The 22,964-nt window shown below is 27.9% G+C and overlaps 1 protein-coding gene across 1 annotated transcript; it reads right to left on the bottom strand.

Moving 5' to 3' along the window:
- Positions 1 to 3,269: 3,269 nt before the first annotated feature.
- On the bottom strand, positions 3,270 to 22,389 carry LOC147817003 (uncharacterized). Its single transcript, XM_087157656.1, has 6 exons — positions 22,288 to 22,389; positions 7,875 to 7,997; positions 6,499 to 6,625; positions 5,493 to 5,585; positions 4,723 to 4,882; positions 3,270 to 3,401 (listed from the first exon to the last, which is right to left on the bottom strand). Exons 3-6 carry the CDS (start codon positions 6,555 to 6,557, stop codon positions 3,270 to 3,272), a joined length of 444 nt encoding a protein of 147 aa, XP_087013782.1. The 5' UTR covers positions 6,558 to 6,625; positions 7,875 to 7,997; positions 22,288 to 22,389.
- Positions 22,390 to 22,964: the final 575 nt, after the last annotated feature.

Below are 22,964 nucleotides of genomic sequence, written 5' to 3'. Positions count from 1 at the left end.
TCCCCTTAGTTAAAATATGTAATGATGAAATTATTTGTGTTACTGCATTTTATTGCTAAAGTCTTCAACTCCACAGTAAGCTTTGTCCTTTAGTGACTTAAAGTATTCCTAAAAACTTTAGTCTTGGAAAAAAGTAATGTTTGAAGGAAAACAAAATTAAATATGCAAAGAATCAATGTAAGAAAAGCAAAATTATTCTTATAGAAGTCATGAACAAATTAATTAGTTGATTTAAAAGATGTAGAAAAGCAAAAAATTTTCAAGGTTATTTATATAGTAACATTTTTCTGTATGATGATTGATAATAAGCTTATCATTTTATTGCATAACTATCAAGCATTAAAATATAGATATTAATAATACCTCTATTTCATCTGTTGCTAATTTCATGGCCAATTCAACAACACATCCATCAGCCATTCTTGCAGCACTTGCATCAGCCATTCTTGCAGCACTTGCTGTGTGTAGATCATCCCAGGCTGTGTCAGAATCTACACCAATGCCACCACAAGGGAACATCACAAAATTCTTCATTGGAAGATCAGCTGCAATTGTTTAAATATTAAACTTTTATTTTTAATTACTATTATCAATAAATTATAAACTTATAAAAGTTATTTGAAGTTAAAGAAAAGTTTCAAATTACATTAAAATTAGATTTTAAACATTTTTTTAAAATTTCCATTTTAAATTAAAAGGGTTACAAACAATAATTTCAATTAAATAAAATAATTATATTATTCAGTTTCTTAAATTAAAAATATGTATTTCAATGCAGTTAGAGGTTAAGTAGTTCTTTATTAAAAAAAGAAAAGATTTATATTTTAAACTCATATAGTTTGCCGATACAGAATGTTATTAGAGAAGTAAAACAGTGCTTAAATAATTAAGCATCTTTCATTCAATTTTTTATCTTGTTAAGTTAATTAAAGTCAAATATGAACAAGAAATTGCTTGAAACAGACAAAAGAATTGGATGATTTGGTTCCTTTTTATTTTAAAATTTAAACTTAATGTATATCTCGGTGAAATTTAAAAACTGTTAAAAAAAAGTATTTACAACAATAAACTGTTTAGTTTCACCATATATTGTAATCTAGTTTTAATGTAACATAAAAAAAAAATTTCAACCTTTGTATGAAGGAATAATCATAAAACTGTTATCAAAACAAAAACCATTTTAATACCTAATTTGCTGGCATCAAGTTTCGGTCGATTCAAAGGATTGGCCCCAAATAAGAGAGTATATGACTCACTAAACAAGCAAATAAAAATAAAATTTAATAAATTGCATATTTAAGATTTAATATAAGTTATAAAAATGCACATTAAAAGTTTTTTCAAAGCATACCTATGACAAGACTGGATTTCTTCTAGGTGTTGCTTTCCTGGATCTGAATCTCTGGAAAGAATAAAACAAAGTTATCATTTAAAAGTTTTTAAGCATTGAGAATGAATATGAATTTATTTTATAACATAAAATATTTCCAATTAGAATATATGTCATTAAGTATTACAGAAATTTAATTGCATGTAATTGCCTATATTTTGCCTACTTTCATAAATTTACAATGTGATTGAATTCTTTTAATATAAGCTTGTTAAACTTATAACCTCTGCAGTTCTAATGATCTTTCATTCCAGTCTTCTTTAAATCATAATAACATCCTTTTTGAAATAATTAAAAATTTATATGATTACATACCTCAACAATTCTATTTCATTTAGGCAAAGGAAAATGTTATTTATAAAATGACTGGTTATTGCAGTAATTTAATAATTAGCTTATAATTAAAAGAAATTAACATTACAGTTTATGTATCATATAGCGAGATATAAGATTTTAGAGATAAAAATAACATATTTTAAAATATAGCTATCAAATTTCGTTCAAGAATGCTTTAGTATATTTTTCATCGAAGTTGCTAAAAAAGCTCAAGCTCTTCAGCATCTTGGAAAAGTGAAACTGTTTTCGGAAGCATTAAAATATATATATATATATATATATTAAAAAAAATGAATAATTGCATTTCCCCCTCCCAAAAATGGCATACGTTTGTTAATATTTTTCTATTTATTAAGTTAATATTTTTCTATTTATTAAGTTAATACTTTTCTATTTATCTCTATATACTAAGTTAAAAGGATACTTTTGAGGAATTAAAATGTGGTTAACTGTAATAATTAGAATGCAATACAAAATATCTAAATACAAAACTCTTCAATAAAGGCAATTTTTTAAATATGACCAGTATTTTGTTCATAGGAGTCTATTTTTTATGACACTCAGTCTATTTGGGTTCTATCACAGAACATTTTGTCTTTCTTAATATATTACCTCCTAATATTTGTGGATTCTCCTTAGGTAAGACTTTTCTTATATTTTTATCTACACTAGAATTTTCTCTTGAGCTAATTTGATTGATTAGATATCCAATGAGTTTACTTTTGTATTTTTGGCAATGATAAGATTTGTTTAGCATAGACAAAGGCTATTAAATACACCAAATGAAAATAAATGCAAATATTGTGAACATGACAAAAAATTAAGTTGAGATCTTTTGACTATTTTGAGCCTTGGGATTTGGTTATCTGTCTTTGTTGCACCATTTAATTTTACATCGAATCATTAAATAATTGCATAATTACGAAAATGTGGCATTGTAAGATTATGAAAATGTTAATGGACAAAAATAAAAATTATGTATTTATTTGTTTTATATAAATGAGATTTCTTTAATATTTGAAATTGCCTCTTACCTCGCATCTATTAAGAAGACTGGTTTCCTGTAACCTTGCCCATATACTTTGTAGGCGACCACCATGTACCAAAGCAGGATGATGAGCACTGCTACCACAAACACATTGATGTTTTAACATTAAACTGTCGTACACAACACCTGTTAAAAAGTTAAATTTGGTATTTTTAAAAAAAAAACAGAGCTCAAACTATTAAACAATAAGGCGTCGCAAATAAATACTTAAGTGATTAAAAACAAATTTGTAATCAAATCATTTACAAAGTCAATCAGAATGAAGGAGGGATTAAAATCATCAAAAGCCAGTTTAAATAGAGTTACTGGAATGTACTTGCCCTTCATTAATAACCAGCTTTCAGCTTCAATCTTAAATAACCAAGGTTTTTTATAATTTTAATCCATCCTTGATCTAATTTGTTAATAATTCATCTGATTTCAATAGCTTGTTTTTCTTTCTTTTAAGTATTGCTCTGCAGTAGCCAGAATGTTTTTATTATAATTTTTATAAAGTTATTCTTTGACGAAAGAGGTTTGCACCTGATGAGGAGAAGGAGATTGCGTTTCCTGACGTCTTCCAATCGGACTAAGAGCAACAAGAGGTTCGAGACAGAGGCCTTCCCAAATGATGCCTGATGTAGATACCTATAAATGATCAACTAAAGTCAGTTTTTTTACGCACATATATTGAAGTATGTATTTCTTTAATTATAAATTTTTTTTTATTTGTTTTCAATTCATGAAGTTAAATAATAGAAACATTGGAGTCATCTACTTGTGAAACCGGAAAAATTATGAATTAAACATATCAATTAGCTTCAATAGGAATATGCTCTCATTACTAAGCTTTTTACAAAATTTTTTAATACAGCAGATACATTCTTCATGCTTTGTATTAAAAGCAGCAGGTTTTGCATCTAGAGTATTTATCAATAATTTTTTGGGAAAGATTTCTGTATCGTGATCAATGGAAGAAAAATCGCCAAGTCTTGACAATTTTCAACAAGTAGTGGCCCACAAGAAACTGAAAAAAAAAGCAGAAAGGGGGGCCAACTCAAAGGGTATCGCTCGTAATCAACCTCTGCATGTTTTTTGAAAAAAAATTTGCATGTTTAAAATCATTTGGCCTCTTGGAAATTGTATCTGAGGTGACAGATTACATACAAAATATTCCCATTCTTTATATACCAATGTGTTCTGCATGGAGAATAATTTTAAATCATTATAACATTTTTACCTAGATATATACTACATAAAGACAAATGTTATCGACAATGTGAACTTTCATCCATGAAAAGGTGTCCCAACATAGAATTGAGTTAACATGTCTTATATACTAGTGAACTGGAATTAAATAATTGTAGTGGTAGACACACTACATTACCCCTTCAGAATTTTATCTGTGATAGAATCGATGAACAATGCCACTAGTTGATTCATTGCTGTTTTGTGACTAGTTGACTAAAGAGCTGTATTAAGTTCACTGGATTTTAATCGCTGGCCATGACAGTTACATTAAGATCATACATAGCTCCTGCGTTGTCATTAGCAGTTGAGTGTATACAGAGAAATATTGTGTAATTGAGACTGAATAGCAACAGCGTGATGAGGACGGATGACTAATCTAAGTTTGGAACAGAAATAATTTAGAAATGATTTCTTTATTTAGAGAGGGATAACGACATAAAAACTACACTCTTAAAAATTTAACTATTTTGAAGAAAAGAAAAGCATCAAAAGCATTTTTTTTCTTTCTTGATATTCCATAACCTGTTAATATTAGTATATATTTTATAAATTCAAGTTAGATCCTACTTAGAAAAAGAAGAACAATTTTAAAAAGTTCCAAAAGTATTTATTTTGGAACTAAAAATAAAAAAAACTGATAAGGAATGTACAAAAGTTTTAGACAAAAAATATTTTAACTCTTGAAGTTGCAAATTAAATCAGTCAGAAGACCTCTTACTTGTTTGAGTAGATTATGTTGCTGCTGCTCACAGAGTCTCTTTTCTCGAGCATATTGTTCATTTTGTTGAGGTGATAAAAGTATGGCTTGTGATTGTAGCATTGGATGATCAAGAGGTAGTGGAGCTGACTGTGTTCTCCCAAGAGGTCTTTGAATGGTTCTAGAATTGAAATTGAGGTAAATTGCTTAATAAACTCATGAAACTAACAGATTGAAATACATTCCAGTTCATTAAAATAACTCAACAAAAAATAAGCACCTTTAAAGTACTTTTTAAGCATTCAAAAAAAGTTTAAGCACTATTGCATTAACAAAATGCAAAATAAATTTCAAAGATGATCATGATAAAATAACTAGTTACTGACAAAGAACTCTTTCCTTGATTAGAGAGATTTTTTGGTTCGATTTCAGAGGGTGTAAAATGAAGCCTGAAATTGAGAATATCTTGCAGCTGAGTTGCATTTGGGAGTGCAAGAATCTCATCAAACCCAACTCAGTAGTCAGTCCCAAGTATTTCATCAAACATGTTTGGCGCTATTATACGTTACGGGAAATGGATGGTGGTTGAATTAATTGTGAAAACGCTGAATAGAACAACGTGAAAACAACACTTTTGCATAATACACAGCGAAACTCGACAAGGTAAAAAACATCTCATTTTCGAAAAGTGAAAATTAAGTAAGGGCTTTTAAAAAAACGAAAATAAGCACTTTTAAGGTCTTTTTAAAAACGCTATGAACCATGAACTAAGTTATATTTAATCCAGTGACCTATGTAATCTGGCTTGTGCATCAGTGATTGTGGTTGTGATGCCAGTCCAGTATTTTAGTAGGTTGTATATAAACTGGAGGTGTGAAGTCTCACTGTAAAAGACATTTTTATTCATCAAAATAAATATCTTAAAAAAATTGGAAAATACATAAATTTTTCATATAAATTCATTCATTTATATGCTTGAATATATCTATTTTTATTTCTATAAACAAAAATTTTAGAATAATATATATTATAAAGTTTATACAGAGTAACTAAAAACTCAACTAACCAATTCAGAGGGATAATAAAAGACACTAATAGAATAAAAACTGATTGTAGAACATGGTGCAGCAAACGATATTCAGAGGGTTGAAATCGTGAATGGGGCAAGCGTGACCTGTTTCTCAGTCCATGCGACTTTTTCCTATGAAGTCAAATTCAATCACTAGTTTAAGCAAGACTTGTGGACGGTTTGTCATTGATTTGGCAGACTTCAAAAGCATAGGTGTCATCTCCATGTGCATTCGAAAATCGTTTTTATGTCGTTGTAGACTGTAAAATCCCATTTCCCTCTTAACGTGGTTGGTAATCCCTTGTTCTGCGTTGCGTTTTTATCCTTTTCATATCTAATATCACCCCTATGAATTTGTGAGTCAAATTTTGTAACATGCTGTATAGTAAAGCATTTATAAATAATAAATTAAATTTATTAATGTATTTTTATTTATGCAAGAATTATAAACAGATTAAATTTAACAAAAAAAAAATTAAAAGAAATATAGAAATTTTCACGTGCATTAATATATTTATTATAATTTAAACATATACTATATATCGATTTCAACGAAGTATTTTTGCATTTAAGTTAACAAAGAATCAAAGTTATTGTAAAACAAAACAAAAGTTTGAAGATGATATCTTTTCAATTCGACGTAAAATTAAAAATTTATTGCGTTTAAAAAAAATTGCATGATTAATTGCTACTTGGACAACTAGATTTTTAAGAATTAGAGAGTATACCCGGTAATGCTGGGTAATATGTTAAAGACTGTAAGACATTTGATGCAAGAGGCATTCATAGTCTTATGGTGGAAATATCTCTTTCCTGTACTTCAGAACCAGCTGGTACAGCACTTTTACCAATTTCCTGTAGAGTGGATAAAAATATTCAAGATTCAGTATAGAATATAATAAAAATAGAAGTTGCTTTAAAATAAAATTGAAAGAAAGCTCATTATTTAAATTAACTTAAAATTTAATTCACCATTGTATTGCCCTTAGCAGAAGAGGCATATGCCTAAAGTGAGAGTTTTACAGAAGTGAACAAGAACTGTGTACTGTTAACCTCTTTAAGTAATGAGGGTGTTTACAACTTAGCGCCTAAGGAACTTGGAGGGTATGTTATAAGTATTGGTGTATATTATTTTTCTGTTCATTTTTCGATGCATTAAAAATGACATTTCTATATAAAAGTCAATCAAAGAAATTTAAGATTTAGATAATTTCTTTTTTAGGAGAAGTTGCTTCACTTGCTCAGAATTTCCAAGATTAAAAGAAGAATAAGGATTGCAACATAAATTCTAATAAGAATCATTGATTATTTCATTTCATTTCTAAACGCTTAAACAACAAGATATCATTTTGACATAATAAATGTAACCTGTACTAGAATGCACGTTACAGATATTTGAAGGAAGCTTTACATTAAAAATATGAGCCCCAATTTATTTAAGAGGCATAATTATTTATGCCTACAAATGAAAACGATGTTGCAAAAATTGAAATCATCGGATCACTACTGAAGAAAGCAGGACGAAAAACTTTTTTTTCAAATCCACTGTTTCCTCTGGCAATCAAACAGGTTTCAATGCTCTCAATAGTGATTTGTTACATAGTGTTTTTATTTCTAATTTATATATTAATTAGCATCCGGTAATGTATGCAATTTTTTGAACTTCATTTTAGGAAAGCAATTCTAAAAATGCTTATTAAGAGGATCATGGAAAACTTCGTATATTGAGAATTTTTAAATATCAAAAGCTTGAAATTCCTTCACTTAAAAGTTGTGTATTCAAGCATTCAAAAAGTAAAATTTGTGCCAAAGTAAAACTTGGTAATATATAATAATTCAATGTTAAAAAAATGTTTCAAAATTTTAATTATCGATTTATTCTTCTAAAACACAAGAACTTTCAAAATTGTGACTGAAGCTAGATTTCATAAGATATTTATAAAAGCATTGAGTTTAAAATGTTAAACAAAAAGGGAAATTTTTTTTCCGACAGCATTTTTAACATAGGAGAAATGAATAATTCACAAGCAAGAGAAAGATAAAATTCTAAGTATTTTTTTAGAACAAAATATATTTTCCTATAACAGTTCCAAAATAAACTTACAGCAGATGTAGGTACAGGAGGTGTCCCCAATGATATATTTGGCAAAGATGGTGATGAATACAATGTGAAATCATTGATACTACCTGGACTGCTGACTGAATTATATAATGATGTAGGACTCTCCTAAAAAAAGTAATGATAATATAGTTGAAGATTGTTTTACAATTTCAAATGCTAATTTGGTATGCTAAACAGTTTTAAGTGTTAAATGAAATTAACATTCTGTTAAAATATAATATTTAATTAATTTTAAGTAATATGCAAGGTACTTACTGAAGCAGAAGTGGTATCTATGTATTGTAAAGTGACTATACATAACAAAGAGGTAATGTGCAAAGCTCTATATCTAAATGCTGAAAAAACTTGGAGTTGCCATTTTTATCTCAAAAACGATATGAGATATTGGAGATAAAATTGAATTAAAAAGTCTTAGATTGATTTAACACAAATACATACCTTGTTGAATTTAATGCTAACAAAGAACTTTTAAAACAATGAACAACATTTTCCATATTATTATTTAACAGATTTGTTACATTATAGTTATTTTCAAACAGAAAAATAAATGTGCCATTATTTTTAAAAGCGGAATAAGTCCATTTTTTCAAATTATTTTTTTCTCTCCATTTTCTAAGGGTTAGTCTTTGATAAAGATTAATCTATTTGGATGATGTTTTTAACACTATAATTTGATGAAACATCAAAATGCAGCTGTGATTATTAAAATCGTAAGAGAATAAATAAACAACAGGTTCTTTGGCTTCAAATGGACCTACCACTTTCAAAAATAAACGCTCAATTTTGCGACAAACCTTTATTTTCGATGTCTAAACTTCTCTTAGCGTTATTCATTAGAAATAAATGCGTCTGTTAGTTAACTAGACATTTTCCCCTAGATCGTCTCATTACGTCCCATTGTTTAAAGTCTGAAACATAAATATGCATTTTCTTTTTTTAATGCGTTGATGTTTACAAAGCGTATATTCTTTTAAAATCAATACACTTTATAGATTATTTCCTCCCTTATTGTAACGCTTTCGTGATAGGAATGCTAACACTGCAATATTTTTCCAGGTGGTGCTGTTGTAAGCAATCGCATCTTTCAGCGCACAGCCACTTTATTATACATAGGCACCATTTGTATAACTATAGCTGCAACCGTTCGGAAGTTTGGCTACAATGGATATGTGATACCAATATAAAATTCAATACCAAAAATACATATTCATCACATTCTTAGACAGGGTGAGTAGCCAAATTATTCAACAAAAAATAAGCACCTTTTAAGCACTTTTCGAGCTCTCAAAAAATATTTTTAAGCATTTTAAAAAAATATCATAATCAGGCAGAGCTGGAAAGTTTTTGACAATAGGCGGTTTTATCTTGTTTTAACCGTCATGTCAAAAAAAAAAAACTTTTGGCTTTGTTTTTGACAATTGTCCAAAATCATAAAATTTTGAATCATGTAAAACGAATAGCGTTTTCATTCGCTACGGACTGACAATACCCCAAAATAGATAGGGGGTGAATTAATTGTGAAAACGTTGTATAGAACAATGTGAACTGTGTCTTTTTGTACAATTCGAAATGAAAATCAACATAGTAAAGGAAAAAAACTCATTTTGAAAAAGGGGAAAAATTAAGCACTTTAAAAATACCCCATGAAAAAAGCACCTTTAAGGGCTTTTAAAAAACGAAAATCGAAAAAGAGCTTTTTTTAAAAAAGCTAAGCACCCTGTTATATACATAGTTTTTACTATACTAGTTATTCTGATAAGCAGTTAAGAGCTAATTCTATTCTGCTAACTTTTAAAACAATATATATTTGCATTTTAGGCAATATATTTCATATTGAAGATCTATGTGGCAATATATTTTAAAGATCTATTTCAGCGATCTCTAAACAAAAGTCATGCATTTAGAATACAGTAAGAAAAATAATAATTAAAATAGAGGGTGATGCTAGGATTTTTCTAATGGAAGGCAGGAAGTTTCCAACAAAGGGGCATCTTTAGAGCTCAATATAATTTTTTTTTAAATATTTGCAGTGACTCAACTAAATCGTAAAAAGAAATAAAATATTTTAAAAATTATTTAAAGGAGCATACACACCTAGGAAGGTCGGAAAAATCGATTCCCCCCCTCTCATCTAATTATGTTCTTGACTGTCTCAAGAATCATAATCCAAAAGATTAAAACGAAATTCGTCATAGTTATGTATTGTTCATTATGAAAAAATAAATGAGAAGACTAGTATTAAAAACCCTAGTTTATTTTTTCAAAAATAATATTTTTAAGAAATAAGTCTGGGGGATCTGAGGAATCTGAGTCTATGACCCCCCTCCCAGGAAAAATTTCTGGATCCGCCCCTGTCCTGAACCCAACCAACCACCACATATTTAAATGAATTTGTTTTATTTTTCTATTAAAAAATTTAATAAATGTCCTTAATAGAAGAGGATATCTGATGCTGCCTGAGGGGATGATTAACGCAAAAAAAATAACGATTTTCTCCTGTCTTGAAATTGTAATTCTATTAGAGACAATCCTTTACCCACTTCTTTTCTTCTTTATTATTCTAACCAACAGAAATTATTGGAAACGTGTTTGAAATAAGCCGGATTTTAAAAAATTTTATTGCCAATGGCACGTTATAGATTCGATGTGCGTAAGTTACATCATTTTTGGCAAGGTTTCAAAATTTTTATGTTAAGAGTGGTGATTGCAGAACAATGTGTATTTTAATTGGAATGCTTGAAAAACTTGTATACATAATTATAGATCAATATTTAGGAACTATATCTAGACTTTTAAATTAAATAAACTCTTTTCATATTTTTATTAAATTAATAGATTTCTTTACGACTTTAATGTAAGAAGGAAAAAAATTATATTTTCTTACTATACATGTTAGTTTTAATAGTAGTTTTAAATTATTACTTCAGCTTTTATTTTTATTAACTAATGCTGGTTTAAAAAAAAGCATTCCTGCAGAATAGATGCTAAAGCTTCACAATTTCGTTACCAACGGCATGATTATGGCTATGTGGTTTGGATTGGGCATAGGCCACCTTTACTTCGTAGACAAACTGGTACTCATCCATCTGAAGCTGGGTATGCCACTAGGGATTGAATCCCGGTTCTTCACTTTGACAGCCTTAACCACTGAACCATTGCGGTTTTACTAGTTTTGATTAGTGCTAAATTTACACCCATTATGCATTTTTTTATTATTTGATAATAAATAAAAACATTAAATAATAAAGATTTGAAAATTATTAAGATTTAGAAATTATTTTAAAGATTTTACGAAAACTATGGCATATTCGAAACATTCACATACTTGTTTACCGTTGTCACGGATTTAAATGATCAAAATAGTGTGATACTGCCCTTAATTTATACTTCTAAACTCCTTGTTAAAAACGAGGGCAATAAGCATACACATTAGCGGCCTCAAATTAGTATTTATGCATGTAAAAAACAAAATCGGAAAAATACTCTCTAATCTACTGACAAATCTAATATCGAGGAACGGAAAATTCAAAACAACAAAATTTGTTTGAAAAACAGATTAAATTTTATGGATAAGCCGCTTTTCAATTTTTTCAGCAATCAAACAAGTTTTCATGTCAATAGTCTCTATTTCCTAGTTAATGATTTTCCAGGTTTCGATACCATTTCTATTTTTTTTCTCGCTTTTCTATTTTTAATTGACGTCCCTAAATTTGTATGTTTTTTCTAACTTCATTTTTGACAAGACGTCAAAAATGTATACACCCTTTATTATTACACGAAAGTTCAACAATTTGTTAAAGATTAAAAAATAATATACGCATTAGAAATATATTAAAATACTAACTGTTTGCGGAGATAACATAATTTTGTTACCGCTACAAAGAATCTTAATCAGTAGAGAGGCAGACGTTTGGTTTTGTATTTACATCTGAATTCGAAACATTTAACTAATGTTTTATCCAGATAAAATTAGTAAGTATAAGCTGTAAAAATGATTAATTAAAAAAGGTAAAAGAATTTTGCAAAAAAAATTTAAAACAAAGAAAAATTTGTAAAAGGATTTTTCTTTACGAGTGTTAAAATCCAAATTTTAAATGAAACAAACGATCTTGTTTTGAAAGAGCAAACTTACGGATGAGTACATTCCAGAAAATGGTAGAGTCACCGAAGTCTTAATTAGTAATCAACAACCCCTTTTACCCTTTTAAAAAAAATAGACCGATATTGACCTCACCTGCTCTTTCCAACACCTGCTTTTACTACCACCCACTACATAGTACATAGAACAAAAAACCTAAATAGCTTCTGAAAGCAGACGATTATTTATGAAGTCTAATTTAAAATCTTCAATAAAGCGGAAAAAGATAAATAAGAAAAAATACAATACTGGATGTAATAATATTAATTTTTGTTCACCTATTAAAAAAAAAATTTAACTAAGCAATCAACTGTTAAAAAATTTGTATTCCGACGCTAAGAAAATGGTTAATTCGATTATATATTTTAATTATTTAGGTTTGTTTTCTTAGCATTTTATAGAAGTACAAAAGTCAAAGTCACAAACAAAACAAATATCATCTTACAAATGACACATTAATTATTCTAGTGCTATTGCTAATTCAAACATCATTGAAGATTTCCTAGTAAATAAAAGAATACAAGAAATTTCTGAATTGTAAATAGATACAAGATTCGGCTCAACAATTGCTGCTACTAAATTAGAGATGCAACATACAAATATTTGGTATTTAGCTTATACTGCTTCAAAGCAGAATATTCATTTCGGACGAATAATGGAAACAGAATAACTCACATTTTTAATAATTTCAATTTGCATATTTTAAATATTACAACTTAGTTATGTATCACTTTTAATGTGTTACGCATTAAGTAAACTTAAACAATTCTTAAGTTTATAATATTTTAATTTAAAAAATTGCCAGAAATTAATTTTCATTTGCATAATATTCTATTAATTAATTTTGTGAATAAATATAAATTGATCAATTATTTATTTTAAAAAAAATATCATTTAATATGAATAAGAATGTGCACACAATGTTTGTAAATATAGAATTATTTTCTTAGGATAATACATTTGGAATTTAAACTTAGGGAAACTTGGAAAACTTAGTTTGTTTCGAAGGTAATTAGCAAAACAATAATGAAGATAAACAAATTTATGAAGGGGCCGATTAAATGATACATTATTTTGTAAAGGGTCCGTTTTTATGAAAAGATATTTTCTGAAAGGTCTGTTAACGGACAACAAATTTCTTCTATACAGACCCCTGTTATTAAATAAAAAAATTTCATCAAGTTTCGAAATTTTTGACAGATTGTTCTAAGGTAGATCGCATTGCACGCAAACTACGTTTATAGTTGTCAGGTAGTTTCAATTTATTCATCAAATTGAGGTATTTTTAAAATACTACGTTAAACCGAAGCTAAGTTAGTAAATACTATTGAAAATTTAAGTAAGTCAAATGAAATATTAATTGGTTATAAAGTCCCCCAAATAGCATTTGTTCCCCCTTCATAGCAAAGTTATATATTAATTACTTAACATCCGCGAATAATCATCTCAGATTTCTCTTCGAAATTTTCTTTGAAATTTAATTTAAAAAAATCTAAAAATAAAAGCACGTTTTTATTTATGTAATCGCGTAATCTTTAGAACTATATTTTCTAAAATACTTCTTCTGTAGAAACGTTTTTAAACGTTTTGCATAAATGTTTTAATACCCTTCTGGGTACCCGGAACCAGCCGAGTTATAAATCCAAACTTTACCACTTAACCCAGAACCAGCGCGAAAAAATTCAATTTTCACCGTGTACGTAAACCAGGCAAAATTTTATTACTGTACAGTCCGCAAAAAAAAAAAAACGAATCACCCTTAATAACTTTCGTTCTAATGATCGGATTTTCACGAACTAAGTGTCAATCTTAATGGTTCCTGGGGGTGACCTCAAATATGTTAATTAATTAGTGCTAACTATTAATTAAGTTACGAAATCAGACACAAAAACGTACTTTCTCTGAATAAACATATAATTTTTTTTACATATTTGGAATCTAGACCCTTGAATTAGTGGGGGTAGACAAAATTTTAAAAAAATTGGGTGGTAAATTGGGCCGCAATAAATGTTTATATATTTGGCGATAGTCCAGAAAACCGCCAAAAAAAATCGCCTGCGCAAATAAATATTTTAAGATAACCCATTGATTAATTCAAAAGAGGAGTGCTTAATTTTACTAGGTTGCTACGCAACCAAACTCTGATAGTAAAAAAATTGAAATAATGTTCAGTGATTGCTCGGAGGGGCTTAATTTATTGTCAATAGAAAATATCTCGAAGTTTCCAGGCCATAAACAATTTTTTTAGGGGATTTCTGTCCAAAAAGCAAAAAAAATATTATTTTAATCTCCTTTGAAAAGTAAATTTGAATCGATTTATAAATTATTTATGATAGTTTTTAGAATTTAAATACATGAACTTTTTATCTGATATTGTTTAGATTGCACTGTTTTTACTATATTTATTCGAGGATTTTATACTAAAATAAAATGAGCATAACTTATTATAGCTATATACAAAATTTTAGGGATAATCATTTTTACAGTTTTAATCGAGTCTTCTAGGCAAGAAAATTTGAAGAAAAAAAAAGTGCTTGAAAAATAAAATGTAGATTGTATAATAATTCTAATGCACATTCACAAGGCTTTCTATAATTTACGATATTTCTTTTTTCTATAACTCAAGGAATTGCTGAATGTTTAGTGGCATTTTAAAAAGATTGAAATATGTTATGTTTAAGGATAAGATATTGAAATAATATGTTGCAAATTGTAGGATTCATTGCTTAAAAAATCGCTTCATTCTACTAGATATTTAGGTTACATCGTTTCCTTTGGATAAAGATGATTAGCAAATAGCATCCTCATGCTTCGATACATTCTGAAACTTATACGTTCGCAAATTCACCATAAAATGTCGCACAGCATATTTTTCAATTACGATAAGCTACATTTACCAACAAATACTGCTACTATGGTTATTTTTGCTTTCTTATATATATCTGATGATCTCTTTTTAAACAGAGCTCGTAAGATCCTTAAGATACTGAAATGGGGGCACAAAAACTTAAGAGATAAAATATTTAATTTCATTAACTCAAAATATCTGGTGTCAAAATGTTAATTTTTAAGTTAAATATAACTTTTACAATATTGATGTTCTTACATTTTTAAAGACCATATGAGTCCTGATAAAATATTAAAATGCATATGTTTACTTTAACTAGTGTAAAATCCTTATCAAAATAATGATCAAGACCCAAATGTAAAACAGTATAATTGACGATAAAAACTCAACTGGCTTCAAAACATATGAAGAGGGAAGTAAAAGTTGAGATGTTTCGAGTTTTCAAATATAATCGCCCATTCTCAAGACTTGTCAGGCTTGGATAACTTGTGACTTTTATTATTGGACGCTCAAAACATGTCTATTTTTATTATCATCTATTATTTTTTTAAATCAATGAAGTTTTTATATTTTCGATTCAGTTTCTTGGGATTATCCATTTAGTTACACAACATATTAAATTATTTCACTCGATATTAAAATATTAAAATAAGTTTTACAGATGTTATAGGCACAGGTTCTTAGATTGAAAAAATAATAATTCACTACTAAGTAAAAAAATTAATGCAGTAAAAAAAAATTATTTTTTTTTTGCTGCAAGCCTTAACATTTTAGTTTAGGGTCATAAAAAAATTCCGTTTACAATTGAAATTTCAAAAGTCGAATGTGAAAATGGAATGTCCCCTAGTACCAGGAATCGAAATTAAATAGTAACAAGGACAACTTTTTTAAACAAGTTAGCGTTTCCGTCCTACTCGAAGTTGTTTGAAAAGGTATTTTTTATATATCGATTCCAAAGTTTATTCTACATATATTTCAGGGTATACTTTCGGAGTATTTCGATCGAGTTCATTTTTACACCCTTATTTGCTTAAAATTATTAAATAATTTACTTAAAATAAATTATTCAAGCTACATGATTTAATGCATTTATAGTATAATAATAAACGGAGCTTCCGACGCATATCCTTAACCTTAATACCGCTATCATTAAATAAATGGAATAAGCTTAGATAAATGATAAAAGTTAATTTTTCCCTCGTGTAATTTTCAAGGAATAATATGTTTCGATCAAACAGATTTCATTCTGGAAATAGCGAAATTATTGAGTAGGTCCCTTGGAACAATATCATTCTTATCCTCTTTTGACGAAATATAGGAAAAATTAGTTTTCACAGTTTCTGTAAAAAGTATGTTAGCCTACTTGCCACGTTTTTTTTTTTAAATTTTTTTTTATTAAAATAAGGTCGGAAATTGTGTATTGTGTGCACAGCTTCGGAATCCTTACAAATTTCAATTTTTAGTATTTCCTGATTAACAAAATAAGGCGTTTTCCTGATAACAAATTATACTACAATTATATCTTGGAAATCATGCTAAAGTGAAAAATTAAACTAAATAGTTTAGTATATTATCAGAAAAAAAAATCTACTTGGTATCATAAAGAGTAAAAGATATAATGAAATAATTAGTGAATCACACGTGGTCGGATAATCAAAAAATTAATTTCACAACTAAGATAGTAGGACGACATTTAAGATACTGAGATATTTTAAGACACTAAAAAAATTGGCTACGTATTCCACAGCTTTTTATGTTCGGTATCTTTATCCTCTTTGTAGTGACTTATAAAACATCAACACTATTTTAGATAATCTAAATTGAAGTCACAAGAAACAAAAAAAAAAAGACAATCAATAATTTATATTCTTTTTTCAAAAAAATAGTATGCTAAGTAAATAATCAGCTGTTTTGCATTAAATAATTTTAAACAGCTGAATGTTTTTAATTTCTTAACAAGGTTTTATTCTTAGCTAGCAGACAATAATTCTTTAAAAAAACTTGACTGTAATTTGAAAAGGAAACCTAAATTAAAGAAAATCTAAATTAAAGTTCTAAAAAAATTATTAGTATATTAATGCAGAAATAATAAACGTAAAATGGAAAAGAATAAGAATTTTAAAATGTTAAAATTTTATTAAATAGTTGGTAAAATAGTTCTGCGATACACTTCCGGAAATTTCTTTTAAGATTAGGATGATATAGGGTAAACCAACAAACGAAGGAGCATTTCATAGATATTTCTTAGAAATAAGATTTTAAACGTTTTAATTTAGATTGATTGGTAAGACTAGCTTACTACCTAACAATAGGAAGTCCTTTAACAATGCATTTAGTTATCTGATCTTTGAGTCTTCTCTGGAAAAAGTTTTGAATTTGTTAGTATCTGTTCAACGCTTGTTTCTTTGACAAAATTATAAGGTCAGTGTTTGTTGCTATGCGCTTAAACTACAATTAATTGCATATAATAATGCTTTTTCTTTTCATTGTGAAAAAAAGAATTCAAAATATGGTCATTGAAGTTACGTTTTATTTATTTTAAGCATCATAACATAAGCAAGTACTGAGATTAGGGGGTGTTTATTAACTGGATTACAGAACGATGAAAAACCAATGTATAAACAAGTGTTCCTTTACTGGGATTTTTTAAAGTTAATGAAAATAAAAGAAAAATTTTAATTTTCTTGCACCTTTTGTCATATTATAAATCAAAATTATGTTAAAAATAAAAAAAAACAACTTCTAACCGGTGAAGGAACAGGCATGTTCCTTCACTGAGAATAGATTTCCCAGTGAATGAATAGTATGTGCGAAATATGATTTTACTTGGATAATTAGTAGTTCAGCGACATAGAGGACTCCTAAAATTCAGTTAAATGTTGTATGAATAGTTCCTATAACTATTTCATTTAAATATGCAAATTTAATTGCTAAATTTATTTAAAGAATTATAATAATAATTAATTTATTATTTATCTTTATAAATGTAGTGATTAGTTATTACATCATACCTTAGACTCCTTAATAATAATTCCTCATTGTGAAAAAAAGAATTCAAAATATGGTCATTGAAGTTACGTTTTATTTATTTTAAGCATCATAACATAAGCAAGTACTGAGATTAGGGGGTGTTTATTAACTGGATTACAGAACGATGAAAAACCAATGTATAAACAAGTGTTCCTTTACTGGGATTTTTTAAAGTTAATGAAAATAAAAGAAAAATTTTAATTTTCTTGCACCTTTTGTCATATTATAAATCAAAATTATGTTAAAAATAAAAAAAAACAACTTCTAACCGGTGAAGGAACAGGCATGTTCCTTCACTGAGAATAGATTTCCCAGTGAATGAATAGTATGTGTGAAATATGATTTTACTTGGATAATTAGTAGTTCAGCGACATAGAGGACTCCTAAAATTCAGTTAAATGTTGTATGAATAGTTCCTATAACTATTTCATTTAAATATGCAAATTTAATTGCTAAATTTATTTAAAGAATTATAATAATAATTAATTTATTATTTATCTTTATAAATGTAGTGATTAGTTATTACATCATACCTTAGACTCCTTAATAAACTATGTTTATTAACTAAATATAACAACTAAATATAATAATAAAAGCTTGAATGGAATCTTTGCAGGATTTTGTGCCAATAATTAGCTAAATTATTATCCTATTGCCGTCTTTAATGTCCTAACGGGAACTGGTAGGAAAAATCCATTTAAAGACAATTATCTAGGTGAAAAATGGGTGAAATTTTTTTAAGGTGACATCCACCGATAACTCAGTTCAATGCGAAGATAATTTCAAAAGGCAAATCTTCCCTTAGAGAATAATATTCGAAATACTGGTTTTAAGAACTTCAGAGAATCTTTAGGAGGGAAGTAGCCCTGGCATCCTTTTATAAAGTGATTGCATTTACAATGCGAATGAAACAAGAGTTGAATACTGCCCTTAAACGGGAAAAATCTGCGGCCTTAAAAATTATAAGGATTTATATTCTAAAGTACCTAGGAAAGAAAAAGTACCTCCATTGGTAGTTTTTCCTTACAGAAGAATTCGTAGAGATATTACAGAATCAGTCCCTGCTACATATTTCATTGGAAAAAGCTATTCATGAAATGAAACGATGACCGCAGCAACATTTTACAAATATATTGCAAATGTTTCTACTCATGGCTAATTAAAAATGCAAACAAATTCCTAATTTTGCTTCTTCTGGATAGGTGTAAATCTCATATCAATTTGAAACGGAGCAAGTTTTGTTCCTCAAAACAAATTTTCTGGTTTAGTTTTCTACGTAATCCTTGGAAATCTCGTTAGATCTTGAAAACAAAAGAATTGTAAAACAATATGTCTAGAAAATTTTACATCCATTTTTAAATAAGATTTGAGGCATCAACTGATGAAGTTAAAATGCTTTTATGAAATGCGATATTTTTTCATTCGATGTAGAAAACGTTGACTGTAACAAATGCATGCAAAACAGACACCAAGAGTTAATGAGCAAGACAACTTATCAACAAAACACATGCTTCGAGAGTAACGATGCGCTATTTCTTCAGAAGCTTGAGAAGGAAATCTCACAAGTTATGTTGCAAATTTTTAAAGGAACATTGACAGAAAAGTTTAATCTCTCAAATATCCAATAGCCTGCGCTTTTCTCAATATTGAAGAATTTATTTCAAAAAGAACAATTGTATAATCAAATTTTGGCTCTGAAGCTGAGACAACTAACATTAATAATGAAAGTATCTTGAAAACCGATTTTGAGATAAGTCCTCTTGAGACATTGTTAGTTGCAAAAACGATTGGTTTCATAAGTAACTACTAGATATAAGTCAATGAGAGATGGGTTTTACTCAAACTTCGAAACTCCTTTTTCTCATTTATTATCCAGTGAGGAATTCTGGAAATGGAACTCGAAAATCAAAAGAAATTTCGAAGATACATTTACATTGGCCAAAAATTTGGAAAAAAGAGGAAGGTTAAATCAAAAGAAAAAGAAATAAATTACTCATGACGAAGAGAAAAAAAATACTTAAAAAGATTTAAAAAAAAGCTTAAAAAATATGAGGAAAAGATTAAACAAAAAAATGATCGAATTATAATAATAAAAAAAACATCATCAGATTACACAATGATAAACATTCATAATTTAGAACGGACTATTAAACTGTGAGAAAAAAATGAAAAACATTTTTTTAAAATTATGTATTCAAACATATTTTACTTTCTATTCCATGACTGAAAAAATAGTAAAATTTTCCACATTAACTATGGTTATATGTCGTAATTCCAAGAAAAATCTTGTTTTTAGACATTTGTGTGGCCTATGGATTCCTAACGAGCATCAAACATTATCAAAATTAAGTGTTCATTCTCTGGAAAATTTAGTGTTTATTCACTGGTAAGAACTGTTCCTTCACTTGGTTATCTTACTACTTATTATTTAAACCACCAAAAGCTTAAAACAATATTATGTAAGTTATCTAACTTTTTTTACATAATTTGCATTTAATAACAAACATGTCGAAACCATCATTTAGCTAAAATTACAAATTTTGAAATTTTTATGAATTTTTTTTAAAGGCAAGCTAAGCTTAAGTGTTCCTTCATTGTTTAATTTACCCTATAAGATGTAGAGAAATTTGCGATGTTGTGAGAGATGTTTAAAAATGTTGACTACGTATTTTTATTAATATTTATAAAATATATATTCAAGAAATTGATAAATATATTATTCCAAATCTATGCATACGTATGTATATTATTGAAATTGTATCAGTTATTGAAAAACAAAATAAAAAAAATAAAAAATAATCACATTAAATAAGCACAATCTGGTGTATTCTATCAGAAGCACGCTTTTTTAAAACTATACATTTGTTGAATAAAGTATTTTTTATTCAAAATTCTTTACTAAATTGCAAATAAATTATTAAATGACTAAAAAAGAAACATCGTATTTTATAGTGTGAAAGAAATAAAAAGATTAGCAAACGATTATTAGCGAAAAAAATATGAATGAAATTTTACGCTACGCGCGCGAAGTCAAGTTCCTCCCAAGTTTATCACATTTTAATATTAATCGCCCCAATTAGTTATTTCTTTATTGTCGCCAAATTAATTTTTTAAAAATAATTAATTTTAATTTTTCTCAGCTTCTAATAAATAAAAACAGTTGAAACTTCAGATTTTCCAATTGAAAAATATGTTGATTAAAATGGTATAAAAAAATTCATACCTTATAATTCAACTTTTTTTCATCCTCACTTCAATTAAATAATAAAAAATAATAAATAATTATTAAAAATTATTTTTTGCATGAAATTATCTTTGGGCAAATGAGTTTTATGAGTGGGTGCAATTTTTTTTGAATTGCTTCATTAGTTTTGAAAATATGACTGAAAACGCAAAAAGCGAAATTAACATTAAGGGGTACGAACTTTGAATCGCTCTCCTGACCAAACTATGGGGACCACATTTCCCAGATTGCGGCTACCCCCTATATTTTGAAGATAAGAAATCCAAATATGTAAAAAAAAATGCATGTTTATTCAGAGAAAGTACGTTTTTGTGTCTGATTTCGTAACTTAATTAATAGTTAGCACTAATTAATTAACATATTTGAGGTCACCCCCAGGAACCATTAAGATTGACACTTAGTTCGTGAAAATCCGATCATTAGAACGAAAGTTATTAAGGGTGATTCGTTTTTTTTTTGCGGACTGTACATACATCTCTACCTTAAATGTCACAAAAATATTTTAAACGTGAAAATGCTAAATATTTGCTTAAGTTTATGATAATAATTTAATTTCAGCAAGAAAAATTGGTTTAGAACTTATTTTTAAATCACGTGACTGCGAATCAAGATTTGTGGATTTTAAATATTGTCAATACAAATCGCGATATTTGATTTTAATATCGCTCGAATACGAAACAAATTGCTGGATAAATTTCTTAAGTAATTAAAAATCCGATAAATATTACTTACATAACTATTTAATTTTAATTAGCAATTTATTAAATTTTAAACAGGAGTGATACAGAAAAATCATTAAACCGTGTCTCACTTAATAGTAGATAATAAGATAATTAAACAAATTTAAACAACTAACCTTCCTAAAATAACTTTAAAACGTTCACTATTTGTAAACCATTCAACACATATTCTTGTATAGTACATTTCTATTGCAATTTAATTTCTAATGATTTAATATGAATTTTAAAAATACGAAATTCATTGTTATTGAATTAAGAACTTTGTTATTGTTATAAGAACTGAAAAAAAAAACTATTAATAAAAAACAATCATACTAAAATAAATGAAAAAAAAATGAATAGAAATATATACATAAACATCTTTAATAAATGTATCAACAAAAACGGAAACTTACATTATAGATTGCAAGTCCTATCTAAAATGAAATACTAACTCTTGTAATTACGATTTTTTTAAAATTTACTTTCACTCTACTAGACGATAGCGAAGACTGAAAAAGTTTTCTAGGGTTGTTGTAATCTAATATTGTTTCTGTCTACTAGTTTGAAATTTGCCGAACTAAACTCGCCAATTCAAAAGTCGCCAATTCGAAATTCGCCAATTAAAAAAGTGTGAACTAAAATGCTATATAGAATTTTTTAACATCTTGAATTTCTGGGAGTGTATTAAAGTAAGTTGCGAAATACTTTATCATTTTAAAAGATACTAACATTAATGAGAACTAGATGCGAGAACAGGGGCCCCCATCAGGGGGGAAGGTGGGCGCACGATGCGCCCACTTAAACCTTGGGGGGAGGGGATTTTTACACTAAATAAAACGAATAGTTTGGGGGGAATTTAGAATTTGCGAAAGAATGCGCCCAAGAGCTTGGGGGGGGGGGGCACTGTACGAGAACGAAATACTTTACTATGCATTTAAATCGTGTAGTTGAAAACTTCGATTCACGAAATCACGTTTGAAAAGTTTTTCCCAATTATTTGTTATTGAATAACCTTGTTATTGAATTAAATATAACGTGTTCAAATTTCTTCCGAAGTATTTCTTTTAGTTCTAGCTTTTTAATTTACTAC

This window comes from Parasteatoda tepidariorum, chromosome 1 (genome assembly GCF_982258835.1).
Source record: "Parasteatoda tepidariorum strain Cologne lab strain chromosome 1, Ptep-v5.0, whole genome shotgun sequence".
NCBI classification, from domain to species: Eukaryota; Metazoa; Arthropoda; class Arachnida; order Araneae; family Theridiidae; genus Parasteatoda; species Parasteatoda tepidariorum.
This window is presented reverse-complemented; position numbering and strand designations above follow the sequence as displayed.